This window comes from Mus musculus, chromosome 13 (genome assembly GCF_000001635.26).
Source record: "Mus musculus strain C57BL/6J chromosome 13, GRCm38.p6 C57BL/6J".
NCBI lineage: Eukaryota > Metazoa > Chordata > Mammalia > Rodentia > Muridae > Mus > Mus musculus.
The window spans coordinates 100,444,146-100,465,917 of NC_000079.6; the positions used below are offsets into that span (position 1 = coordinate 100,444,146).

At 40.9% G+C, this 21,772-nt stretch overlaps 2 protein-coding genes across 6 annotated transcripts in view; both read right to left on the reverse strand.

Annotated features, from left to right (window-relative positions):
- Window positions 1-8,719, reverse strand: part of Naip1 (NLR family, apoptosis inhibitory protein 1) — a 45,095-nt gene extending 36,376 nt beyond the window's left edge. Inside the window, exons 1-3 of the mRNA NM_008670.2 lie at window positions 8,653-8,719; window positions 2,161-2,202; window positions 25-595 (exon numbers count right to left, since the gene is read on the reverse strand). Coding sequence (NP_032696.2) covers window positions 25-592 — 568 coding nt within the window. The 5' untranslated portion in view covers window positions 593-595; window positions 2,161-2,202; window positions 8,653-8,719. The remainder of the gene's footprint in view (window positions 1-24; window positions 596-2,160; window positions 2,203-8,652) is intronic.
- A 7,353-nt stretch (window positions 8,720-16,072) lies between these two features.
- Window positions 16,073-21,772, reverse strand: part of Gtf2h2 (general transcription factor II H, polypeptide 2) — a 32,392-nt gene continuing 26,692 nt past the window's right edge. For 2 of the 5 annotated variants that reach the window (XR_873759.3, XM_006517662.3), the window contains exon 17: window positions 16,073-16,275. Coding sequence is in view for 2 of the 5 variants with exons in the window: in XM_006517662.3 (XP_006517725.1) it covers window positions 16,262-16,275 (14 nt within the window). In the remaining 3 variants the exon portion in view is untranslated. Of the gene's footprint in view, window positions 16,276-17,702; window positions 17,818-21,772 lie in introns of all 5 variants that reach the window. The other 3 variants (XR_873756.3, NR_153794.1, NM_001360706.1) reach the window with 3 other exon arrangements.

Below are 21,772 nucleotides of genomic sequence, written 5' to 3' on the forward strand. Positions count from 1 at the left end.
CCTCACAAAGTGGAATCCACTTACCTGTAAAGACAAAGCCAGCTGCTGAGAGTACACGTGGTGATGTCCCATGGGCATAAAATGGCCAGTCCTCAAAGGACTCCAGTCTGGCCTCCTCTTCATGGTACCTGGCTTTGCCACCTCTCAGCATCTTCTCTGGACTCTTCACCCGGATGTCATACTTGCCAATGTTACCAACATCTTTTCCCTGAAGGAACTCACATTCTGGACGTAATTTCTTGTGTCTCTCTATGGGAAGCTTCCTGAGGCTATTGCCAAAGAGGATCAAGCTACAGCAAAAGCACTGAACCCCAAGTTTCACCCCTGTGTGGTAAAACCCAGCAGCTGCCATCTCCTGTGGCGTCCATGATCTGAACGTGTCATAGGTCTCAAAGGTCTTTAGTCGTTTGGCTTCACTGCGCATCTGTGAGTTAAAACCTTTCTTCATTTTCATCCGTTCTTTATGCTCTTCTTCTTCTTGGCTCTTTGCCAGCTGAACTGCATCCACCCCGAGAAGAGCAGAGAGCTCAGGGAGAAATTCATAATCAATCTCAGAAATCCGATCCTCGGAGGACTCCCCATGCTCAGCCATTTTCTAAAGGACCAAGGAAAGCAGATAATGGTGATAGGAATGTTTTAACTATAAAGAGCATGGGTTCAGCGCCCATGGTGCAGCTCAGTGACTAGACACTTGCAGCTAACCCCTGGATCCATGTGCTGAAAGAAGAGAACTGACTCCAAGTTGTCCTGACTACTACATGGACACACTCATGCCCCTACCCCACACTACCAAGTAAAGGTAACAAAAGATTTAAACACAGATCATGTTCTAAGCTTTTAATGAAGGCAGAGATATTAAAGTAATACCTGGATTGTCAAGACAAAAAGGACATTGTTTTGGGAAAATACAAAACATCGGGTTTCATGTTCTGACTCGAGAAATAATCACTGTGTCTACTTGTGATTCCAGCAAGCTGACTAGCCCATAAGAACAAACAGTGAACAAGACAAATAAGCCTGGGTCAATCCATAAAGGTTGGTTGGTTGGTTGGTTGGTTTGTTCATTTGTTATTCTGCGATAGAGTCATGCGATGTGTCCCATGCTAGCCTAGAACTTGTGGTCAAGGAGCATAGGAGACTGTTTGTTTGGCCTGAGATCCTATTTGGTTTGGGTTGTGCATTTGTCTCTCTTACACTAACCTACATTAACAGCACACACTCCTCCTTCAGATCCACCCTGCACTGGGTTCCTTTCATCTCTGAACCACTCCTGCCAACATTTAAGTTTAGACAATGCATAGCATCAATGTATTAGGAAGGAAGAATGGACAGGCTGATCTAGCCTGAACTGGTTTGGGGCACATATGCAGGGAAGTCAAACTGTGTCTTCAAGTAAACAATTATGGAAAGCTGCTTATTGACTGTGGGCTGTCAGGTGTATGGGAAAGAGGGGGAAGGGAGAGAGCCTGCATCCAGCCAGAGTTCCTGTGCTCTGGACAGGCAGACGCTTTCCACTTGGCCCCGGGTGGGCATCTGGCTGTGTAAAGCCACTGACCCAACACGGCGTGTGGTGGACAAGGGGCAGCCACCAATACCAGGTTCAAAGATGAGATCAATATGCTAAAAGCAAAACCTTTCCCCAAGTTTTAACATTTCTTCAGAGTAAATTTTTGAAATAAGAATTGCTGACCTGGGGGCCAGAGAGATGACTCAGTGGTTAAGAGCACTGATTGCTCTTCCGAAGGTTCTGAGTTCAAATCCCAGCAAATACATGATGGCTCACAACCATTTGTAATGAGATCTGACAACCTCTTCTGGTTTGTCTAAAGATAGCTCCTGTGTACAAATAATAAAATCTTTGGGCCAGAGTAAGCAGAGGTTCTGAGTTCAATTCCCAGCAACCACATGATGGCTCACAATCATTTGTACAGCTATGGTTTATTCACATAAAATAAATAAATAAATCTAGAAGAAGAAGAAGAAGAAGAAAAAGAAGAAGAAGAAGAAGAAGAAGAAGAAGAAGAAGAAGAAGAAGAAGAAGAAGAAGAAGAAGAAGAAGAAGAAGAAGAGTTATTGCTGAGTCAATCATACATCCACCATTGATATTCTGGATTCTGTCAGGCACTGTCTCTAGTTAACGGTCCCCTGAGGTCCTTTTACCTTCAGTTCAGTCAGGCTCCTGCTTCTTCCTCAGGTGGTTTCCTGCAATGAGATTTCCCATATCAGAACTTTGTGTCTCTCTAACAGGAACTAAAGTCTGCTTACAAACCGAGACCTGATGTCCCAAGGGAGAAGGAGTCTCCATGGCTTCCTCGCCCAGCATCCCAGTGACATCCAGGGTGACAGGCACGAGCTGTGAGGAGAGGCTCCAGTAGTGGCCACAAGTAGCTGGTACTTCCTTGAAACAGGTTTTGTGGCTCCATCAGGACCCATTAGACAATGGCTACTTGAAGTTTTCAAAGAGTGTCCTATCATTCAAAGCCACACATATATCTAACTCCTCTCCAAACACCCAGCCAACAAAACCCAGTAATTTTGAAAATTAGGTTTGCAAAAACTTTCAAACATAATATGTGATTGCTCCAGGAATCCAGAAAATAGCTAGTTTTTTTTATCCATTTTATCTTCATCTGGCATCTAGTAAATTAATTATATAAGTTGGGGGTTTGGAGAGTAACCCAAGTTTTTACCATTTGCTAGGTCTTGTTTTCCTTAGCTAACCAACCCATCCTAGTGGTCACCTGATTCATTGGAACTTTCAGTTACCTCACTCAGATTTGTTCATGTAATGGAGCAGTACTTCTCAGGTGAATCAAATTGAAACTTTCCATCAATAGTTTGTAACAGTAAGCAAGGGGATTGAAATATCCTCTGGAATAGGCACTCACATTTAGACCCATCACTCCTGAGCAGAGGCAGGTGGACTTCAAGGTGAGTTCAAGACCATCCTGGTCTACAAATCAAGTTCCAGGACAGCTATATATTCTTGGTTAGTCTTGAACTTGTGGTAATCCTTCTACCTCGTCTCCCAAATGCTAGATAATTTAGTGCACTTTTATTACATTTTAAAAGTGTGTGTGTTTGTGTATAAACATACATGCATGACACCTGTGTTGAAGTCAGAAGACAACTTGTATGAGTCAGGTCTCTTTCTACAAAGTTTATCCCAGGGATCAAACTCAGGTTATCAGGTCTACAGACTTTACTTGGTGAGTTATCTAGCCAACCCACTTAATGCATTCTTAAAATTCTATCAGTTGAGGACAAAACAATTAGAAGGTTACAATTCATTACATCCACTATCATCTGCAATTAACTTCCTGTATCATCATCTTTTTACCACAGTGTGGAGAGCCGTGAGCAATTGCCATCACAAGCCTCCGCTGTGCCTAACTGGTAAACAAGTAATGTGCACAGGTGCAAGAGTAAATTCGTGCCAAGTCACTGCCCATCCCGGGGCGTAGTAGTGGGGTAATGAGTGAGCAGCTAAACAGGAGCTGACACGTCACATGGAGGGGTATATAAGCAGCAGCATTTTCCTTGTTCGTTGTTGTTCTTCTTTTGCCTATGCAATCAATGCTCTCCCAATAAACGTGTGCAGAAGGATCCTGTTGCAGCGTCGTTCTTCCTGGCCAGTTGAGCGTGTGCAGAGCGCGTGCAAGACCACAGACCATAAGAAATTTCTGAATAATGCGTTGCAGTTATACAATATACTTGTGTCTTCAATGAAGGCTGAATCGATCAACATTACCTTATAGCCTATAGATCTGTGGTTCACAATCTGTAGGGTCAAAGGACCCTTTCACAGGAGTCGAGTAAGACCATCAGAAAACACTGATGTTTACATTAAGATTCATATAGTAGCAAAGTTACAAGTTGTGAAGTCATAACAAAAGTAATTTTATGGTTGGAAGTCACCACAACATGAGGAACTATATTAAAAGTTCATATAACTAAGAAAGTTGTCAATCACTGTAATACAGTGTTTCAAATTAAATACTTAAATAGGCCTAAGTAATTCTAAATGTTTGAAGTGAGAGATGCACACTTGTAGCACAGAGGCGTGACAGAAATGGCTTTCTGATTAGATCTCAGGGCTGCTTCACATAGGAGAAATCCATGCCTGCCACTGTAAACCAGGCTGAAAGCCTTTGGTTAGACTGGGTATGGTGGCACATGGTTTTAATTCCAGCACACAGAAGGCAGAGGTAGGAAGATTTCTGTGAGTTTGAGATAAGTCTAGTCTACATAGCAAGTTCTAAGCCAGCCAAGGCTGCAGACTGATATTTTTTTAAAGTGCCTGTAGCTGGAAGGTCATAGACCCTATGGGGCAACTACTCTAATTACTTTTCTTTTATGATATTGTGATAAATACTAAGACCAAAAGCAACTTAGGAAAGGAACGATTTCTTTCAGCTCACAAGTCCAAGTCACAGTCCACCACTAAAGGAAGTCAAGGCAGGAGCCTGAAGACAGGTCTGCCTGCTATTCCACACAGCATTACCTCCAACTAAGCAACTCACTTCACAGTCAAAGAAGAAAGCATTACCTTATGTAGACTGTTGCTTGTCAGCTGGTTCACAGACCAGCTTATAATCAGCTAGCCTTTTTATATAATTAATGATCACCTACTTAGGGATGGAACTGCCTTCAGTGGGCTGGGGCCTCCTACACTGATTAACAATCAAGCGAGTATCTCTACAGAGCAATAAGATCCTTGAATTTCCTCAACTGAGATTCTCCTTTTAGATGATTATAATCTGTGTCAACCTGACTTCCAAAGCCAACCAGGGCAGCAACCTATTACTAATGTTGTACTCTATGGTCATGTCGTCAAACAGCTTCCTGAATGCTTATTCCTACTGATTACTGTAGCTCTGTCTTGGTCAAAGAAGTTCTTTCTGGACCCAGATGTAGCTGTCTCTTGTGAGACTATGCCGGGGCCTAGCAAACACAGAAGTGGATGCTCACAGTCAGCTAATGAATGGATCACAGGGCCCCCAATGGAGGAGCTAGAGAAAGTACCCAAGGAGCTAAAGGGATCTGCAACCCTATAGGCGGAACAACATTATGAACTAACCAGTACCCCGGAGCTCTTGACTCTAGCTGCATATGTATCAAAAGATGGCCTAGTCAGCCATCACTGGAAAGAGAGGCCCATTGGACACGCAAACTTTATATGCCCCAGTACAGGGGAACGCCAGGGCCAAAAAGGGGGAGTGGGTGGGTAGGGGATTGGGGGTGGGTGGGTATGGGGGACTTTTGGTATAGCATTGGAAATGTAAATGAGCTAAATACCTAATAAAAAATGGGAAAAAAAAAAAGAAGTTCTTTCTGCAGTGGGGAGAAGTCAATGTATGAATTCCTACTTGACCAAAGTGTTCAGAATAAGTAACTCTTGAATGATCAGCCATAAAAGAGACATCTATATCAACCTCACCCCCATGAGGCTTAGGAAACATCATGCATGAGAGGTCAGGAGGAAAATAAGAGCTAGAGAATGAGGAAGAAAGCCGTAAAATGTGGTTTTTCTAGATATGACATGGACATTGAACTCATGAACTCAAGAGCAGCTGTGGTTAGTTGCACAAGACCTCATAACCTTAAGGCAGTCAGTATTCTAGCATAGACAGGGAGGGGCTCATAAGGTCCAGTCCTAACTGAATAATTTATTGGCAGTTTACAGATGCTATGGAACAGAGTCAGGTGTTTTCTGCCAAGGGTGTGGCCAGTTGTAGATCCACTATGACACAGAGCATGACCCCATACCCATACAGACAGTACTAGTTGAACTCAGTTGTTGATGAAAAAAGAAAGGACATGAAGATGGGAAAGGACCTGTATGGGGTGTGTGAGTAGGAATAAGGGGGGTGGGGTATGACCCAGATACATCATATGGATGTATGAAGCTTTGTAAATAAAGTACCTAAAGGATTTTAACACACAAACTAACAGAATATATGCAGTCAATAAATTTTTGGAAAAATTTTAAAAGATATACCATATATATCATAAAAAGATATATGTCTTTTTAATAAAAAAAGATACTTGAGACTATCAAATAATAAGGAAAACAATATTTTTAAAAAGAACTATCTAGAGAAAAAGATTTCTGGGGGCTGGAAAGATGGGTCAGCAATTAGCACTGACTGCCCATCCAGAGGTCCTGAGTTCAATTCCCAGCCTCACAACCACCTGTATGATGCTGCATGGGTTCCGATGCCTGCTTTTGGTGTGTCTGAAGACAGCTACAATGTACTCACATACATAAAATAAATGAATCTTTTCTTTAAAAAGGAAAGAAAAGAAAAAGATTTCTTCCACATTATATCAGAGAAGCCTGAACTGGCCAGATTGGCTTGACTTTTACTCTCCCACATCCCAGAATATAAACTCTCCAGGCTGGAGACTACAGTCTTAGGGCATATTCGACATGACATAGAAATCATGGTGCCAGGATTTTGAGACAGCTGATCAAATTGTGTCTTCAGTCAGGGAGTAGAGAGCAGTTGGTGGGTACCTAGTTTACTCTGCCTTGTTAAATTTACATATTCTGGACATTTCACAAAACTGGACAGTAATATATAGTCCTCCTAATTAGTGACATTCACTTAACATAATACTTTCATGATACAAACACATAAGATAGCTTGTGTCCATACTTGACACTGCCTTGTTAAATTTATAATTTTGTATATGTATATCATAGTTTATCTGATCATATTTATCAGGCATATGATTTGATTATAATATTGTAGAGTTTATAAATAATAAAAGTGCACATATTAATGTTCAAGTGTAGGAATTTTTTCCTCTAAAATCTCTAAGTGATTTTCACACACACAAATTAACTGCCTTTGCTTCTAATTGGCAAGATTAGTTATGTCAATACATTATGTACCATGGAATAGTCACACCATTAAAGTTTCCTCACTACCTTCAGGCTATTTTATTCAGACCACTACAAATGCCCTGAGATTTGTAGTCCACACTGAACGCCCAAGGCCTTCATCACATCACATTCTTTGCTGATTTATTTCATTTAGAAAGAAAAGAAGTTTCTTAGTACACTTCAAAAACAGCACCAGGCATGGCACTAACAGAAGACCTGCCTACTTGGGTTTTTTGATTCTTTCTTTGATATGGACATTTGAGTCAGGAACTGACCATGTAGTTCTCAATAGTTCTGTCTCCACTTCCTGGTTGCTGGGATAATGGGTGTTTTCCACCATGTGCAACCATAAGAACTGCTTTATAGACACCGTAAGTTCTGCCTTTGTGTCAGCAGAAGGCAAGGCTGTAAGAAATTAGAAATTTGCTCTGTTGCTTTCACAGACTGAGGAGTTGGTGAGACAGACCCTATAACCAGTTACTGGCTTTAGTTACCAAATCATTTGACATTTCAGAGGTAATTCCTTTAATTTCCTCCTTTTTGGAGGCCATTTCTAATCAAAATTACCATCTAGTTTACTAGGCCTGAGATCTTTTCAGTCTCATTGTTCCGTCCTAATGAATGACATTGTTCTTCGGGTCATCATCCAATACAAAAGATCAAGTTAGTCTAAAACAACCTCTTTCTATTCCAACATCTGACTCAGGCTAGAGGTCATCCACTTAGAGAATTTCTGAAAAGTAAATCATTACTTAGACCAAAGGGAACCTTACAAACACCTCACTGTCTGCTATGACCAATCCTCAGGTCCTTGTCTGCATTTTCAGCATCTCAGTTACCCCACAGGAGTATTCGATGCATACCTATAGCTAGAGTGGACCAGATCCTCATTATAACATCTTACACACTCTACCTTGATCTTTTCATCCAGAATGAAATTTGTCTTCTACCCATCTCTCTACAAAAACTGCAGCGTACTGAAGGCTTTCATTTGTTCCATTCATTTTTATTTTGCTTTAGGGACAGGGTCATGCTATAAACCCAAGTTGACCTCAAAGTTGACACCATCCTGCCCAGTCTCCTGAGTGTGGGGATTCTGTGCAAACTGAAGACATTTAAGGTAAAGTACACCTTTTGATTTAAAGACACATCTGGCAGTCAAGTAGGAATGATCACATTTGGGCTGGTGAGATGGCTCAGCGGTTAAGAGCACTGACTGCTCCTCCGGAGGTCATGAGTTCAAATCCCAGCAACCACATGTTGGCTCACAAACACCAATAATGAGAAACAAATTTTAAAAACTCTATGGGCTGGAGCAAGCGGGGCCAAAGCAAGAAGGAGAAGGGAAGTGCAGGATGGGCAGGGGGAAGAAGTGATTGATCACATTTAACAAAACCTAATAATATTTTCAAGACAACTCTTTATCACTTGTGTATAAAGTCCCCAGAAATCAGGCCTCTGAAGCCCAACAGGAACAGGGCTGCTTAAATCTTTCACTAGTTATCTTTAGTGGTCTTGTGATGTCTTCCCCTTAAAGTCGCCTTAAAGATGACGAGACAAAGGTCATGTTCTTAATCAAAACACACAATTACCCAACTGTAGCTTCCTGTTCCACCCCTTTACACAAGGAACTGGCCATGGCTTGGCAGCTTTGATTAGTTACTTCATGTTCTTCAACACAAGCTGCAGTATTCCTTTTGCTGGGCTAAGATACCCTGACAAAAGTAACTTAATAGAAAAAAAGGTTTGTTCAGACTTACAATTTGAAGGGATAAATTCCACCATGGCACGGAAGGTTTGGTAGAAGGATCAGAGTCTACCGGTCACGTTACATTCTCAGTGAAGAAGCAGAGAAAGAAAGAATTGGGCCAGGCTATAAACGCATAAGGCTGTATCCAACTACTCACTCCCTCTGATGAGGCTCCGCCTCTTAAAGGTTCCACAAACTGTTCAAACAGCACTAGTAGCTGGACAAAAATATCCAAACACAAGAGCTACTGTACAATCATTTGACAATAATCAAGAACCAGTATTCTCCAGGAACTTTCTATGTATATCCCACCTCATCGTTATGCTCATCTTTCTTTTATTAAATAAAATGTTTTAGTATGTGTATGCTTGTGGTGAGGTTTACACATGGTAGAATCATGTGGTGTAGATCAGAACTCCCCTCCAACTAGGTAAATCCTTGGGATGGCCATCTCCCCAACTGACTGTTTTGCATAGGATCTCACAGAAGCCCTTTAAGGAAAAACCAAGTATTTGAGGAACTAAGACTCAAATTTCACAGTTGAGGAAGCTACTAGTTAAGGCTCTATATTGTATTAACATGGTTAGTCAGGACCCAAGAAGATAATAAGTCCTAGAAGATGTATTTCATTTTGAACAATTTAGGATTTTAGTTTTTGTGACACTATTCTTGGGGAGACATCTACTCAGCCCTAATAGGGAACCAACCAAAGAATACCACCAAAGTCCTACTTGAGGCCAGGTGTGGTGGTATATACCTTTAATCCCAGCTAGCCAGAGTTATACAGAGAAATCCTATATTAAAAAAAAAAAGATCTGGGGCTGGTGAGATGGTTCAGTGGTTAAGAGTGATTACTAACTGCTCTGATAGAAATTCAATTCCCAGCTTCCATACCAGGCAGCTCACAATTACCTGAAATATACATACATACATACATACATATATATATATCGCTAAATAAATCTAACTTGATTTGATCCAGTGAGTTTTACTAAGGTTACTTTACAGGAAGTTGGGTGAAGAGTTATTTATGGAAGCAGAAATGACTCAAAAGTTGTATCATCCCAGCACAAGAGACAGCTCACCACAGCTAGAAACCCAGAGCATACCATACTACCCATAGGCAGCTCAGGCTGAAAAGTGTACCTTCCAGGTAGTTCTATTGTTCTGAGCCACTTCCAATCAGTTTAGCTCATCTCAGATGGTTTGAGATTGCATCTAGGTAGTTCTCACCACTTTTACATGCATAGGGAGGGAGAGGCATAGAGAATCTAGTCAGTTTCAGGAACTTCCTGAAGCTTTTGAGTTATTTACTTTTTGAATTTAACAGTTCTTCCTGCAGGATGGATGTTTTGCCTCCTTTCAAACACCCTGTATCTTAAGGAGCTTCTCTCCAAGATGAAAGACTTTTGTTGAGAAGCTGGCTGATCTAAGGCTCTCAGAAGCCCTTATGAAAGGACAAAGGGAATTGGCTTCTATATCTTTGCAGATTAGACAAGATTCTGACTGGGAGCAGAGCCACAACCTTGAAATTTTTAAGATTTCAGTTCATGGGAACTTGGCATTTCAGCCTTGATGAGACTGGTATTTCAGTGCCAAGGCTGCTTTGTGGTAGGGTCTGTGTTGCACTTAAAATATCCTGTGGGCTGGAGAGATGGTTCAGCAGTTAAGAGCACTAACTGCTCTTCCAAAGGTCATGAGTTCAAATCCCAGCAACCACATGGTGGCTCACAACCATCAGAAATGAGATCTGATGCCCCCTTCTGGTGCGTCTGAAGACAGCTACATTGTACTGAGGCATAATAAATAATTATATCTTTAAATATATATATATCCTGTGTTCCCTTTGTGAAACATTTCTTCATTACCTTCCTGCTGACTTCATCCCAACTGTATAATTATTTTCTGCTGATTTTGTCCCATTTCACCTATAAACTATATGTAAGATGCTGTGCTTCTTTTGTTTGTTTTTATTTGTCTTGAGACAGGATCTCTGTATAGCCCTGACTTTCCTGAAACTCAAGTAGAACAGACTGTCCGTCCTTAAACTCGAAGATCCAACTGCCTCTGCCTCTCAAGTGCTGGTATTAAAGGGTATGCCACAACATCTGGCCTGATACTGTACTTCTTAATAAGGTTCCATGAGCCTCAGCTTGTGCAAGACCTCCTGATCTTAATCTTTCTTTATTATCTTTCTTTTCTCATCACCTGGTCATTCTTCTTAGGACTCTGTCGCTGAAGAAAGACCCACTAGTCCACGTTAGTTTTAATGTTGGAGGAAAATGCTATGCAAAACCTAGCTTACTCTGTGTTCCTCTGATAAACACCATGACCCAAAGCATGGTGTGGAGTGAAGGGGTTTTATTTCAATTTTCAAGTAACAATCCATTGTCAATGGAAGCAAGTGCAAGAAGTCAAGGCTGGAAACTGGAGGCAGAAATTGAAGCAAAGACCATGGAAGAAGAGTGCTGCTTACAGGCTTGCTCTCATGGCTTGCTAGGCCTGCTTTTGTTACTCAACCCAAGACAACCTGCCGAAGGGTGGAATTACTAGGTCCTCCCGTATCAATCATTAATCTCAGAAATATCCCACAGACTTATCTAAGAGGCTAATCTGATGGAAGCATTTTCTCAGTTGAGTTTCTCTCTTCTAGATAACTCTACCTTGTGTCAACCTGACCAAAAAGCAAAACAAAACAAAACAAAACAAAACAAAAAATACAAGGATATAGTTAATAATTATTTGCTACTAGAAGATTGTCTTTGATAGTGATACCTTCTGGGGTTTTTGTTTGTTTGTTTGTTTGTTTGTTTGTTTTATTAGGGTTTGAAGGTGAGTGTTGTTCATTGGTTTTTTTTTTTGTTTTGTTTTGTTTTGTTTTTACATAGTCTCACATTATCAGCTAGTCTGGCCTTAAAATGATATACCCCAGGTTGGTCCCTACTCACAACTCTGATCAAGTCTCTTAAGTTAAAGAATTACAGGTACTGGCCACCACTCCTGTATCTTTATGGTGCTTTTTAAGAATCGTCCTTTTGGACTGAAGGAGCTGAGGGGGTTTGCAGCCCCAGTGTCAACCTGCCAGACACCCTGGAGCTCCCAGGGACTGGACCAACCAAAGAGTACACATGGAGGGACCCATGGCTCAGGCTGCATATGTGGCAGAGGATGGCCTAGTTGAACATCAATGGGAGGAGTGGCCCTTGGACCTTGCGGGTGTTTGATGCCCCAGTGTAGGGAAATGCCAGGACGGGAAGACAGGAGTGGGTGGGTGAGTGGGAGAGCCCCCTCATAAAGGCAGGGGGGAGGGGGATGGGATAGGGAGTTCCTGAAGGGGAGACCTTCTGAAAGGGGGAAACATTTGAAATGTAAATAAAGAAAATATCCAATTAAAAATCTTCCTTTCATTCTTTTTTTTTAGATTTATTTATTATTATACATAAGTACACTGTAGCTGTCTTCAAACACACCAGAAGAGGGCGTCAGATCTCATCACGGGTGGTTGTGAGCCACCATGTGGTTGCTGGGATTTGAACTCAGGACCTTCAGAAGAGCAGTCAGTGCTCTTACCTGCTGAGCCATCTCGCCAGCCCCCCTTTCATTCTTAATATAAAAATTTCCAACTGTGTCTACATATAGCTCTTTCGATAGCCATTGTATTGGGTACTCATTGGGCCTTTTCAAGTCATACATCAACCCTGGGAAAACATTTTCTATAATTTATTTGATTATTTCTCATATCATTCCTTTGTTACTCTTCTCTTCCTAGTATCCCCATTTTAGGGGAAGAAAATTGATACTTTATCTTTTTTCTCCTCATATATTCTCCATATTGTGCTAATTTCTGAGTTTCTTTATCTTGATTTTGTGTGGAGGTGGGTAGGTTTGCTGCTGGGATTGAACCCAAACCCTATGTGTGCCAGGTAAGTGTTCCACCAGTGAGTCACATCCCCACTATATTATATTCTCTCTCCCTCCCCCTATTTCTCACACTGGCTTTGCATTTGCTATGTACCCAAACAGGCCACAAAATGGCCATCCTCCTCAGATTCTTGAGTAGCTGACATTATAGCGTGCACCATCACATCCAGTTTCTGATATATTATCACATAATATATAATTAGTTTTTGAGACATGGTCTTGAGCTCAGCTCTTTTCTTGAATTTCTGATCCTCCTGCCTCCACCACCCAAGTGATGGCATTTGGTCAAGCATGCATCACCAGTTCTGGCTTGTGATTTTTTTTTTCCCCAAGACAGGGCTTCTCTGTGTAGACCTGGCTGTCCTGGAACTCACTCTGGAGACCAGGCTGGCCTTGAACTCAGAAACTCCTTGTGATAGTATTTTTAAATTTCAGCAATTATAATTGCCCATGGTTTTCTTTTCTGTATATTTTTTTTTCTGGTTTTTCAGACAGAGTTTCTGGCCTGTATCTTCCTTTTTTAAAGTTTATATTTGTGTTCTATTTATTTTTTTGTTTTATTTTTCAAGACAGAGTTTTTCTGTGTAGCCCTGGCAGTCCTAGAACTCACTCTGTATACAAGACCATACAGAAACCCACCTGCTAGCCAGGCGTGGTGGTGCACGCCTTTAATCCCACCACTCGGGAGGCAGAGGCAGGTGGATTTCTGAGTTTGAGGCCAGCCTGGTCTACAGAGTGAGTTCCAGGACAGCCAGGGCTATACAGAGAAACCCTGTCTCGAAAAATCCAAAAAAAAAAAAAAAAAAGAAACCCACCTGCTCTGCCTCTTTTGAATACTAGGATTAAATGAATGTGCCAATACTGATAGTCCAAATTCATGTAAGGCTATTATTGAAGAGTTTGCTATTTCCTCTTAATTTGTTGTTTTAGTTTGCTGGATTACTGCTGTCTCTTCCCCCCCCCCCAATAGTTTGGGAATTGTTTTGCTATGTTGGACATGTTTGATCCTTTCCTAATTTGTTGCTGTTATTCTGTTTCTTTCATGTGCTGTCACAGAAGACTGTCTTTCCTCTTCTTCCCTCTATAGCAGTGGTTCTCAACCAGTGGCTCATAACCCCTATGGTGGCTGAATGACCCTTTCATAGAGGTCACATATCTGATATCTTGCATATCACATATTTACATTACGATTCATAACAGTAGGAAAGTTACAGTCATGAAGTAGCAATGAAATAATTTTATGGTTTTTGGTGACCACATGAGGAATTATATTAAAAGGTCACAGCTTCAGGAAGGCTGAGAACTAGTACTTTATAGTATTCCTTTAACATCCTGCAATGTTGGTTTGACTGCTATAAATAGCAATAAATAGCATCCATTTGTGTTTGTCTTGAAAAAATCCTTATTCTTCACCAATTGTGAAAGTTAACTTTTCTGGATATATCACTCTTGGTTTAGAGTAGCTTACTTTCAGAACTTCAAATCTATCAGTTCATTCTTTTTTGGGTACAAATGGTCTATATATTCCTGCTTTGGTAAGATGAACTGATATTTCTCATACCATGCAAATAGTGTCTCTTTACTTTGTATTTCTGACATCTTGACTATGAAGTATGGTGAATTTCTTCATTGTCCATATTGATTCAGTATTCTGAATGCCTGTTGTTTTTGGATGTCTACTTCATTCTCTAGGTTTCAGACATTCCTAGTATAATTTCATTAATCTATTATCTCTGCTCCTTGTACAATATGCCCTCCTAAATGCATCTCAGACTTCATGGAAGTATCTGTTCATGCTTAATTTTCTCCTTATGTCTCTCTGTATAGCTGTCTCTTCTTGGTATTCTCATCCCTTATGTTTGTTCTTCTGTGTTCTCTTGTCTGTTGTCGATACTTCCCGACGTGGAAGTGTTTTTATTTAATTGACCATTTCCTTCACTTCCAGTATTTCTATTTGGTTTTTAATGTTTCAATTCCCTTCCTGAGTTTTCCCTTCATATACTGGACTTTCTCCTCCAGTTTATTAAATTTTCACTCTCTCTCTTGTGTAAATTTTGGATAGATGTACTTAACTCATCCATCTTCTTGAGACTTCTTTATGGTCATTCTTTCTTATAAAAAGCAAGACTGAATTCTTTCTCAGACATGTCACCTACCTCACCGACTTTGGCTTCCATTATAAGGGAGTTATGAGGTTTGGAATGAGTGTTGTGATGAATTGTTTTGTCATTTAATTTTCTTTTGTTTTTTGTGTGTGTTGATTGGATTTATCTTAAATTTTTCAGTTCTCTTCCAACTCTCTAGTTGTCTTTTTGAATGTCAGCTATGAAGACTGTGAAGCTTGGTGTTGACTCCAAAGTGGGTTTACTGAGGTGCCCTAGAAGTGACAGCGTAACGACAGGACCACCACACACTGACCACCAGAGTGGCCACATGGAGTAAAACCCCAGTGGAATGCTGAACTCCGAATCTGCTAGGGCTGGAGTCAAAAGGCCAGTTTCACATTAAGTCCTGACCTAGAAGAAGAGTCAGAACTTCAGTCTTACAGTGATCTCTCAGAGCTTTGGAGCCAAAGCCTTTGCACAATGGTCAGTGCTGGGACCTCTAGAGACAAAAGCCCTAGCCCATGGTGAACCCTAGAGGTGCTAAAACCAAATTTCTGGCTTGAAGATAAACTCAGGGACTGCTAAAACCAAAACCCTTGCTGTACTGACATCTGGGACCCCTGGAGTTAAGGTACTTTTCCAAGATAAACTCTGAGACCACTACAGACAAAACTTGAGTCCTGAGGTGAACTCTCAGATGGCTCAGATCAAAGGCCAGGTCCCAAGGTGATCTCTGGGACCACTGGAGCCACAGACGAGGGTCTGAGGTAAACTCTGGGATCACTAAAGTCAAAGACTAAGTCCTTAAATAAGCCAATGGAGCGAAGGCCCTAGTTCCATCCTGAATTGTATGATTTCTACAGCCAGAGACCCTGTCCCGCCTCGAGTTTTGAAGTAATGTTTTTTTTGTTTTGTTTTTTTTGTTTTGTTTTGTTTTGTTTTAAGAAGACAGTTGTTTTTTTTTTTTTAAAGATTTATTTATTTATTATATGTGAGTACACTGTAGCTGTCTTCAGACACCCCAGAAGAGGACGCCAGATCTCATTACGGATGGTTGTGAGCCACCATGTGGTTGCTGGGAATTGAACTCAGGACCTTGGGAAGAGCAGTCAGTGCTCTTAACCAATGAGCCATCTCTCCAGCCCTGAAGTAATGTTTTTTAACACCACTTTCCTAAGCAAGATGTGTACACATGAAAAAGATCATTTTCAAATGCACACTGCCCTAGTTTGTTTTCTGTTCCTGTGATAAAACTTAACCATAGCCAGCTCAGAAAAGGAAGAGCTCTTTTGGTTCACAGCTAACAGTCCATCGCTGGGGGCGCCAAGGCAAGGACTCAAAGCAGGTGCCTGGAGGCAAGAACTGAATGAAGCACAGGCCAAGCGAGGTACAGGATTTGCATCCTTCTTTTTTTCTTTCTTCTTTCTTCTTTTTTTCCATCAGAGTAAAGATTCTGGGATATCCTGAATTGGCTTGTTGGGGTTTTTCAGTGACCATATGGGAGGGCCAAGTTCATGTTCCCATTGCCATCTCCATCTTCATCCACTAAGGAGAAAACTTCTTTAGTTCAGCAGTTTGTTTTCAGCTAGCTGATCAGTCATGATGCGCTAAAGGGAAGCAGAGAAGGGGTAAGAGCTCCTGCATTAGGGAAGGGGTCCCTCCATTGCTGTAGCTGACACACCTACACAGCCATCCGACTGCCAGAAATGTGCCACAGCCAGGACTACCAGACCCAGCTTACTCGCTTTAAAATTAGTTTTATTATTGAGTTACAATAATTTTCTTATATTTTAAATATGTCAGTACTTTGTCAGATATTTACAATACATATTTAGTGTGACTTAATTTTAACATCGTGTCTCTGTGTGTGTGTGTGTGTGTGTTCATGTCCTAAAACCCACATAAAAACACTGGGTGTGGTGCACACAGCCAAAACTCTAGTTTGGGGAAGGCTGGGGATTCCTAGGATAACTGTTCAACCATTTTAACCTCATTAATGATTTCCAAGCCAATAAAAGACCCTGTTTCAAAGAATAACTTCCAAAAAAATTATTATTGTCCTCTGGCCTACACAGACACATAACCACACCCACACTATACACACACACACACACACACACACACTCACACGCACATGTGCACACTTAAAGAAACAAAAATTACCAGGTTTTGAAATCAAGCTAATGATAAATATATAGAGACCCAGCTACTCAGAACAAGACAAGGAGATGACTTGTATCCAGGAGTTTGAGAGCAATCTGGGCAATATAGGGAGACCCCGACTCATAAATCAAGTAAATTTGTTTTTAAAATATATAGCAACAGGAACAACATTCCCAGAATATGGCAGGGAGTTGTGGAAAGGAACAGCCTAAAGCCAACCCATAATTTTCCTTATTTTAAATACTTTATTCTAACTTTTGAGCAAATGTCTATGATAAAATTCAAAAGACACAAGCAAGTGTGAAGCAAAAATGGCAGCTTCCCTCCTATCATGCTCAGCTTCTCAGAAACAGTCTCCTTAAGTGGTGACCCATATCTTCAACAATTTCCCACTGCCATAACCTGAGTCGGACCCAGCACAGCTCCTCCCTTGGATAAATGCCATCGCCATTAACACTTGGCACACTGTTAGCACTTTCACATGAACTCCTTTATGGGTCTTCCACTGGCACTGACACTGTCTTCATTATGTGTATCCCTACTGCTTTAACTCTTGATGTACAATGTCTAAGGTCTGGTGAGTAATTAATAAATAACAAAGGAAGTGCATTGTTTCTAGGATCCTGCTGTGAGGTGTGACTCAAGCAGCAATTCACACAGGTCAACAGAGCCCACAGTCCATCTTGTAATAACCTCTCCCCAGAGAAGAGTTAAACAAATGAGTCCTCTGTCTTGTAAATCTGAACCCACAAGAACGGTTAAGGCACTAAGAGTACTCCCCAGCAGGCTAACTAGCCCTGTGGTCCTTTGTTTCTTCATATAGCCTAGGAACCCAAAACTCCCTGACTTTCTCCTAAACCCTGTAACTTACTGAAGGTCTGGAGATTCCACTAACATATTTCCCAAACGGCTGGTAGTGCCCTTCTTTCTCCACATTCAGGATGCTGCTTCATGGTGTAAATTTTCTAACCATTACAGAGATGGACCTGGACATGGGTATAAGGAGGAAGCTGTGTCATAATCTTGCAAAAATGCTTACTGCTCTTTTTAGTGAATAGCTGAAGCTCTGCTTTTTTCAACAAATGTTTTGTCTCTGAAAAAATGCAATTTGGGCATATTCACCACATACTCCTCCCAGATCCATCCTTAACCCTCAACTTTGTGTCTTTTTTAAAAATAATTCAAGTCTAATTTGTACTACCATATACTCCTGGTAACACCCAATGGAATGTGGTCCGCCTAACAGTGGACATACTCCATACGCTTAAGGGAAACTGACTCTCCCCTTCATGTTTCCTTTCTTGAAACAGATCTCGTATACAGTAGCTCTAGTTGTCTTGAGACTTGCTATATAGACAGGCTAGCCTCAAACTAAGATATCGAACTGTCACTGTCTCTGTCTCTGCCTCTCCAATGTTGGGATTGAAGGAGTATGCCACCATACCCAGCTCATACTGTGTCTCTTTAAAGGGAAAGGGATGCTGAGGTCAAACAACTTACACAACTAAAAAGGATTACAACAGAACCTGAGAACTAGTAAAAAGAAGAGATGCTTTTTTGTCTGTTTTCTTTTTTTTTGAGACAGTCTCTCTAGATAGACGCTGGCTGTGCTGGAACTATGTAGACCAGGCCTGCCTTTGTTTCCCAAGTGTTAGGATTAAAGACATGTGTCACTACACTGTCATAGGACAAAATATGTCTTTGGGGAATAAATATGTAAATTTTGACATTTTAGAATTGTATCTTTCATTTCTTGTTTTGTTTTGGTTTTTTTGGCACAAGATCTTACCTTAACTCAAGATGACCCTGAACTGGAGGCAACTGCCTTGTCTCAGCTTTCCAAATGCTGTAATTGCAGGAGTTCACCATCTTACCTAGATCATCTTTTATTTATCTTTTCCCTACAGCACATGTGTGGATGCCAGAGGGCAACTTGCAGCAATCACTTTCCTCCTACCTTGTGAGCCCCAGAAACTGAACTCAGGTCACTGGGCCTAGTGGCATTTGCCTCTGAGCCCTTTCGTCAGCCATTATCCTTTTCTGGATGTTAGTAATTTGGTCTTCTATTTTATTGATCAATCTACTTCAAGATTTATAAATTCTGTTGATCTTTTATTTAGACTTAATGATTTGTACTAGTTCCCAGTATTTCTTTTGATTATATTATTTTTACTCACTTAAATATATAGCATATACTACATTTTGAATGTTACTATGATTAAAATTTAAAAAAAGAGAAATCTTAAATGGACCTTAAAGGAATGAAGAGCCAAGAAAGTGGTAAATACATTACATCTTAACAAACAGTAACTGATTAAAGCATATTAATGTCTTGTGTAACAGAAAAAGAATGAGATATATAATAATTATATTTGAGGAAGGAGTCAAATGAATGAAGGTTCTTTTGATCCTTTTACTGTCTGTGGGGGAGGAAGGGACATATTAACTTTGGTTGTCGTGCTGTATGATGATCAGAGGGAAGCTCCTGACGCCGCCTTCTCGATCCCCTTGAGCCCTGTCTTCTCAGAGCTGAGGCTTACCTTCTCTACTCCAGCACTGCTGCCCTGGCTCAGCTTCCTTTGCTGACAGGAGTCCAACCTGAAGTCACCAAGCCTACCTGTCCTGATTTGTCACTGTACCTTTCAGAGCTGTATACAATACCACACTATTAAAATGAGAACCAGGCATGTAGTTCAGATGGGAGAGTGCATGACTCACAAGTATACACCCTCGGGTTTCATTCCCAGCATCACATAAAACTAGGTGTGGTGGCTCACACCAGCAAGATGGCTCAGCAGATAAAGGAGTTTGCTGCCAAACCTGACACCCTGAGTTCCATGCCTGGACCTACATGGTGGAGGCTGAAACTGTTAGCTCTAAGTTGTCTTCTGACCTCCAACATGCAAGGGAAGGCAAGCATGCACCACCTCCACCTCCACACACGACAGACAGACAGACAGACAGACAGACAGACAGACAGATAGACTGACTATTTTTCTCTCCCTTCTCTAGGCTGCTCAGAGATGTTTCCTTGTGGCCCTCTTTATAACTGCACATTCCAAGAAGGCACATTTGCCAGGAAGTGCCTGCATCTACTCACAGCTTGAGGCCACCATGCTAACACACTGGACCACACAGTATTTCCCCTTGCATTTTCCCTGTTCTTCCTCAACACCAATCCCCAGGTGGCACCTCTCAAATGAAGTAACAATACTTTATCTTTGCCTTATGTTATTTTCTAGGGAACTCAAGTTTAGAAATTCCACTAAAGAATAAAAACAACATACAAGTTTCTAACTAATTAGGAAAAATTTAGAACGTTTAAAAATACAATTCAGAAGATGCAATGGTTTAAACCAATACCACAATGTATAGTTTGACTCCCCAAAGAATCAGTGGTTACATGTACACTTGAATATAAGGGTACTAAGTATATTTAATATTAATATGTACTACATATTAATTTAATTTATATACTAAGTGTAAATGGACTAAGTGCTTTAATTAAAAGATAAAAATTGTCAGACTAAATGACAAGAATATGAAGGGTTTAGGACTAATTCAGGATAGAATGCTTATCTAGCATACAGGAGACTGTTTAAACTACAGCACTCAAGGAAAAGAAAGGAAAATGTGCACATTTGACATGAGTCCCTAATACATGACCCCTTCCCCAAGAAAGTACACACTTAGTGAAAGAACACCAAAATAATATATTATGAAGTTACAAGAAGGAAATAGGAAATTAAAGACCCAAGTTTGATTACCATTCTCTCTCTCTCTGTGTCTCTCTTTGTGTGTGTCTCTGTCTATGTCTCTATCTGTCTCTGTCTCTCTCTGTCTCTGTCTCTCTCTGTGCTAGGGATGGACACTAGGCCCTTACACACACTAAACATGTGCTCTTATGCTGAGAAACACACCCAGCTTCTACTTCTGTAATCTTTAAACAAGACTTCTCTCAATGATTATGAAAAAGTAAATTCCCTTTGAAGCATTGCGACAATATTCATCGTAACCTTATCAAGCATGGAAATGAAATCTAAAACTGGGACTATCCCCTCTGACAATGAGTTTAGGTCTTTGTTCTGATTTCACTTCTGTTGAGGTGATAAGATGTTCCAACAGAAAGCAAAACAAAGGGGGGAAGGGTTTGGCTAAAATTCCAGTCCTTAACAGCAAGGAGGTCACCAGTTGGGAAGCTTGAGCCAGCCAGTCACACCATACCCATGGTCAAAATCAGACAGAAATAAATGCACCCATGCTCCTGCTAGCTTGCTCATCAAGCTAATTCAGAACTCCATGCCAGAGAATGGGTCTTCCTGCATCAATTAGCAAGATAATTCTACATCTATACATGACTACAGGGCAAGCTGATCTAGATAACTCCCCAAATGAGGCTCTCTCCTGAGGTGATTCTGTATTTCAACAAGGTGACAATTGGGGGTGCCTAGTCTTGAAATGCTAAGTTTAGTTGATATACATAGGAGTCCTGCCCTTTCTGAATATAAATGGAGTAGATGTGAATTGGGGGTGGGTGGGGGGGGACTCGAGGAGAGAATTCGGGGGTGGGGCTGGGAGGAGAGAAGGGAGGAAAAACTTGGGTCAGAGATATAAAAGAGAATAAGAAAAAATTTTAAAAACTAGCTACCACAGTCTCTAATACATCCTGGTGACTTTTATTTCTTCTTCCTTTTTTTGTTTGTTTGTTTGGTTTTACTTTTTTGAGACATTTCTCTGTATAGGCCTGGCTGTCCTGGAACTTATACTCTGTAGACCAGGCTGTCCTTGAACTCACAGAGATCCACTTGCCTCTGCCTCCCAAGTGTTAGGATTAAAGGTGTGTGTCATCGCAGACTGGCTCTGGTAACTTTTCAAGAGGAGACATTCAAAGTCTTTCTTCTAAGCATGGTAGGAGTAGGAGATAAAGACTATTCTGACTGT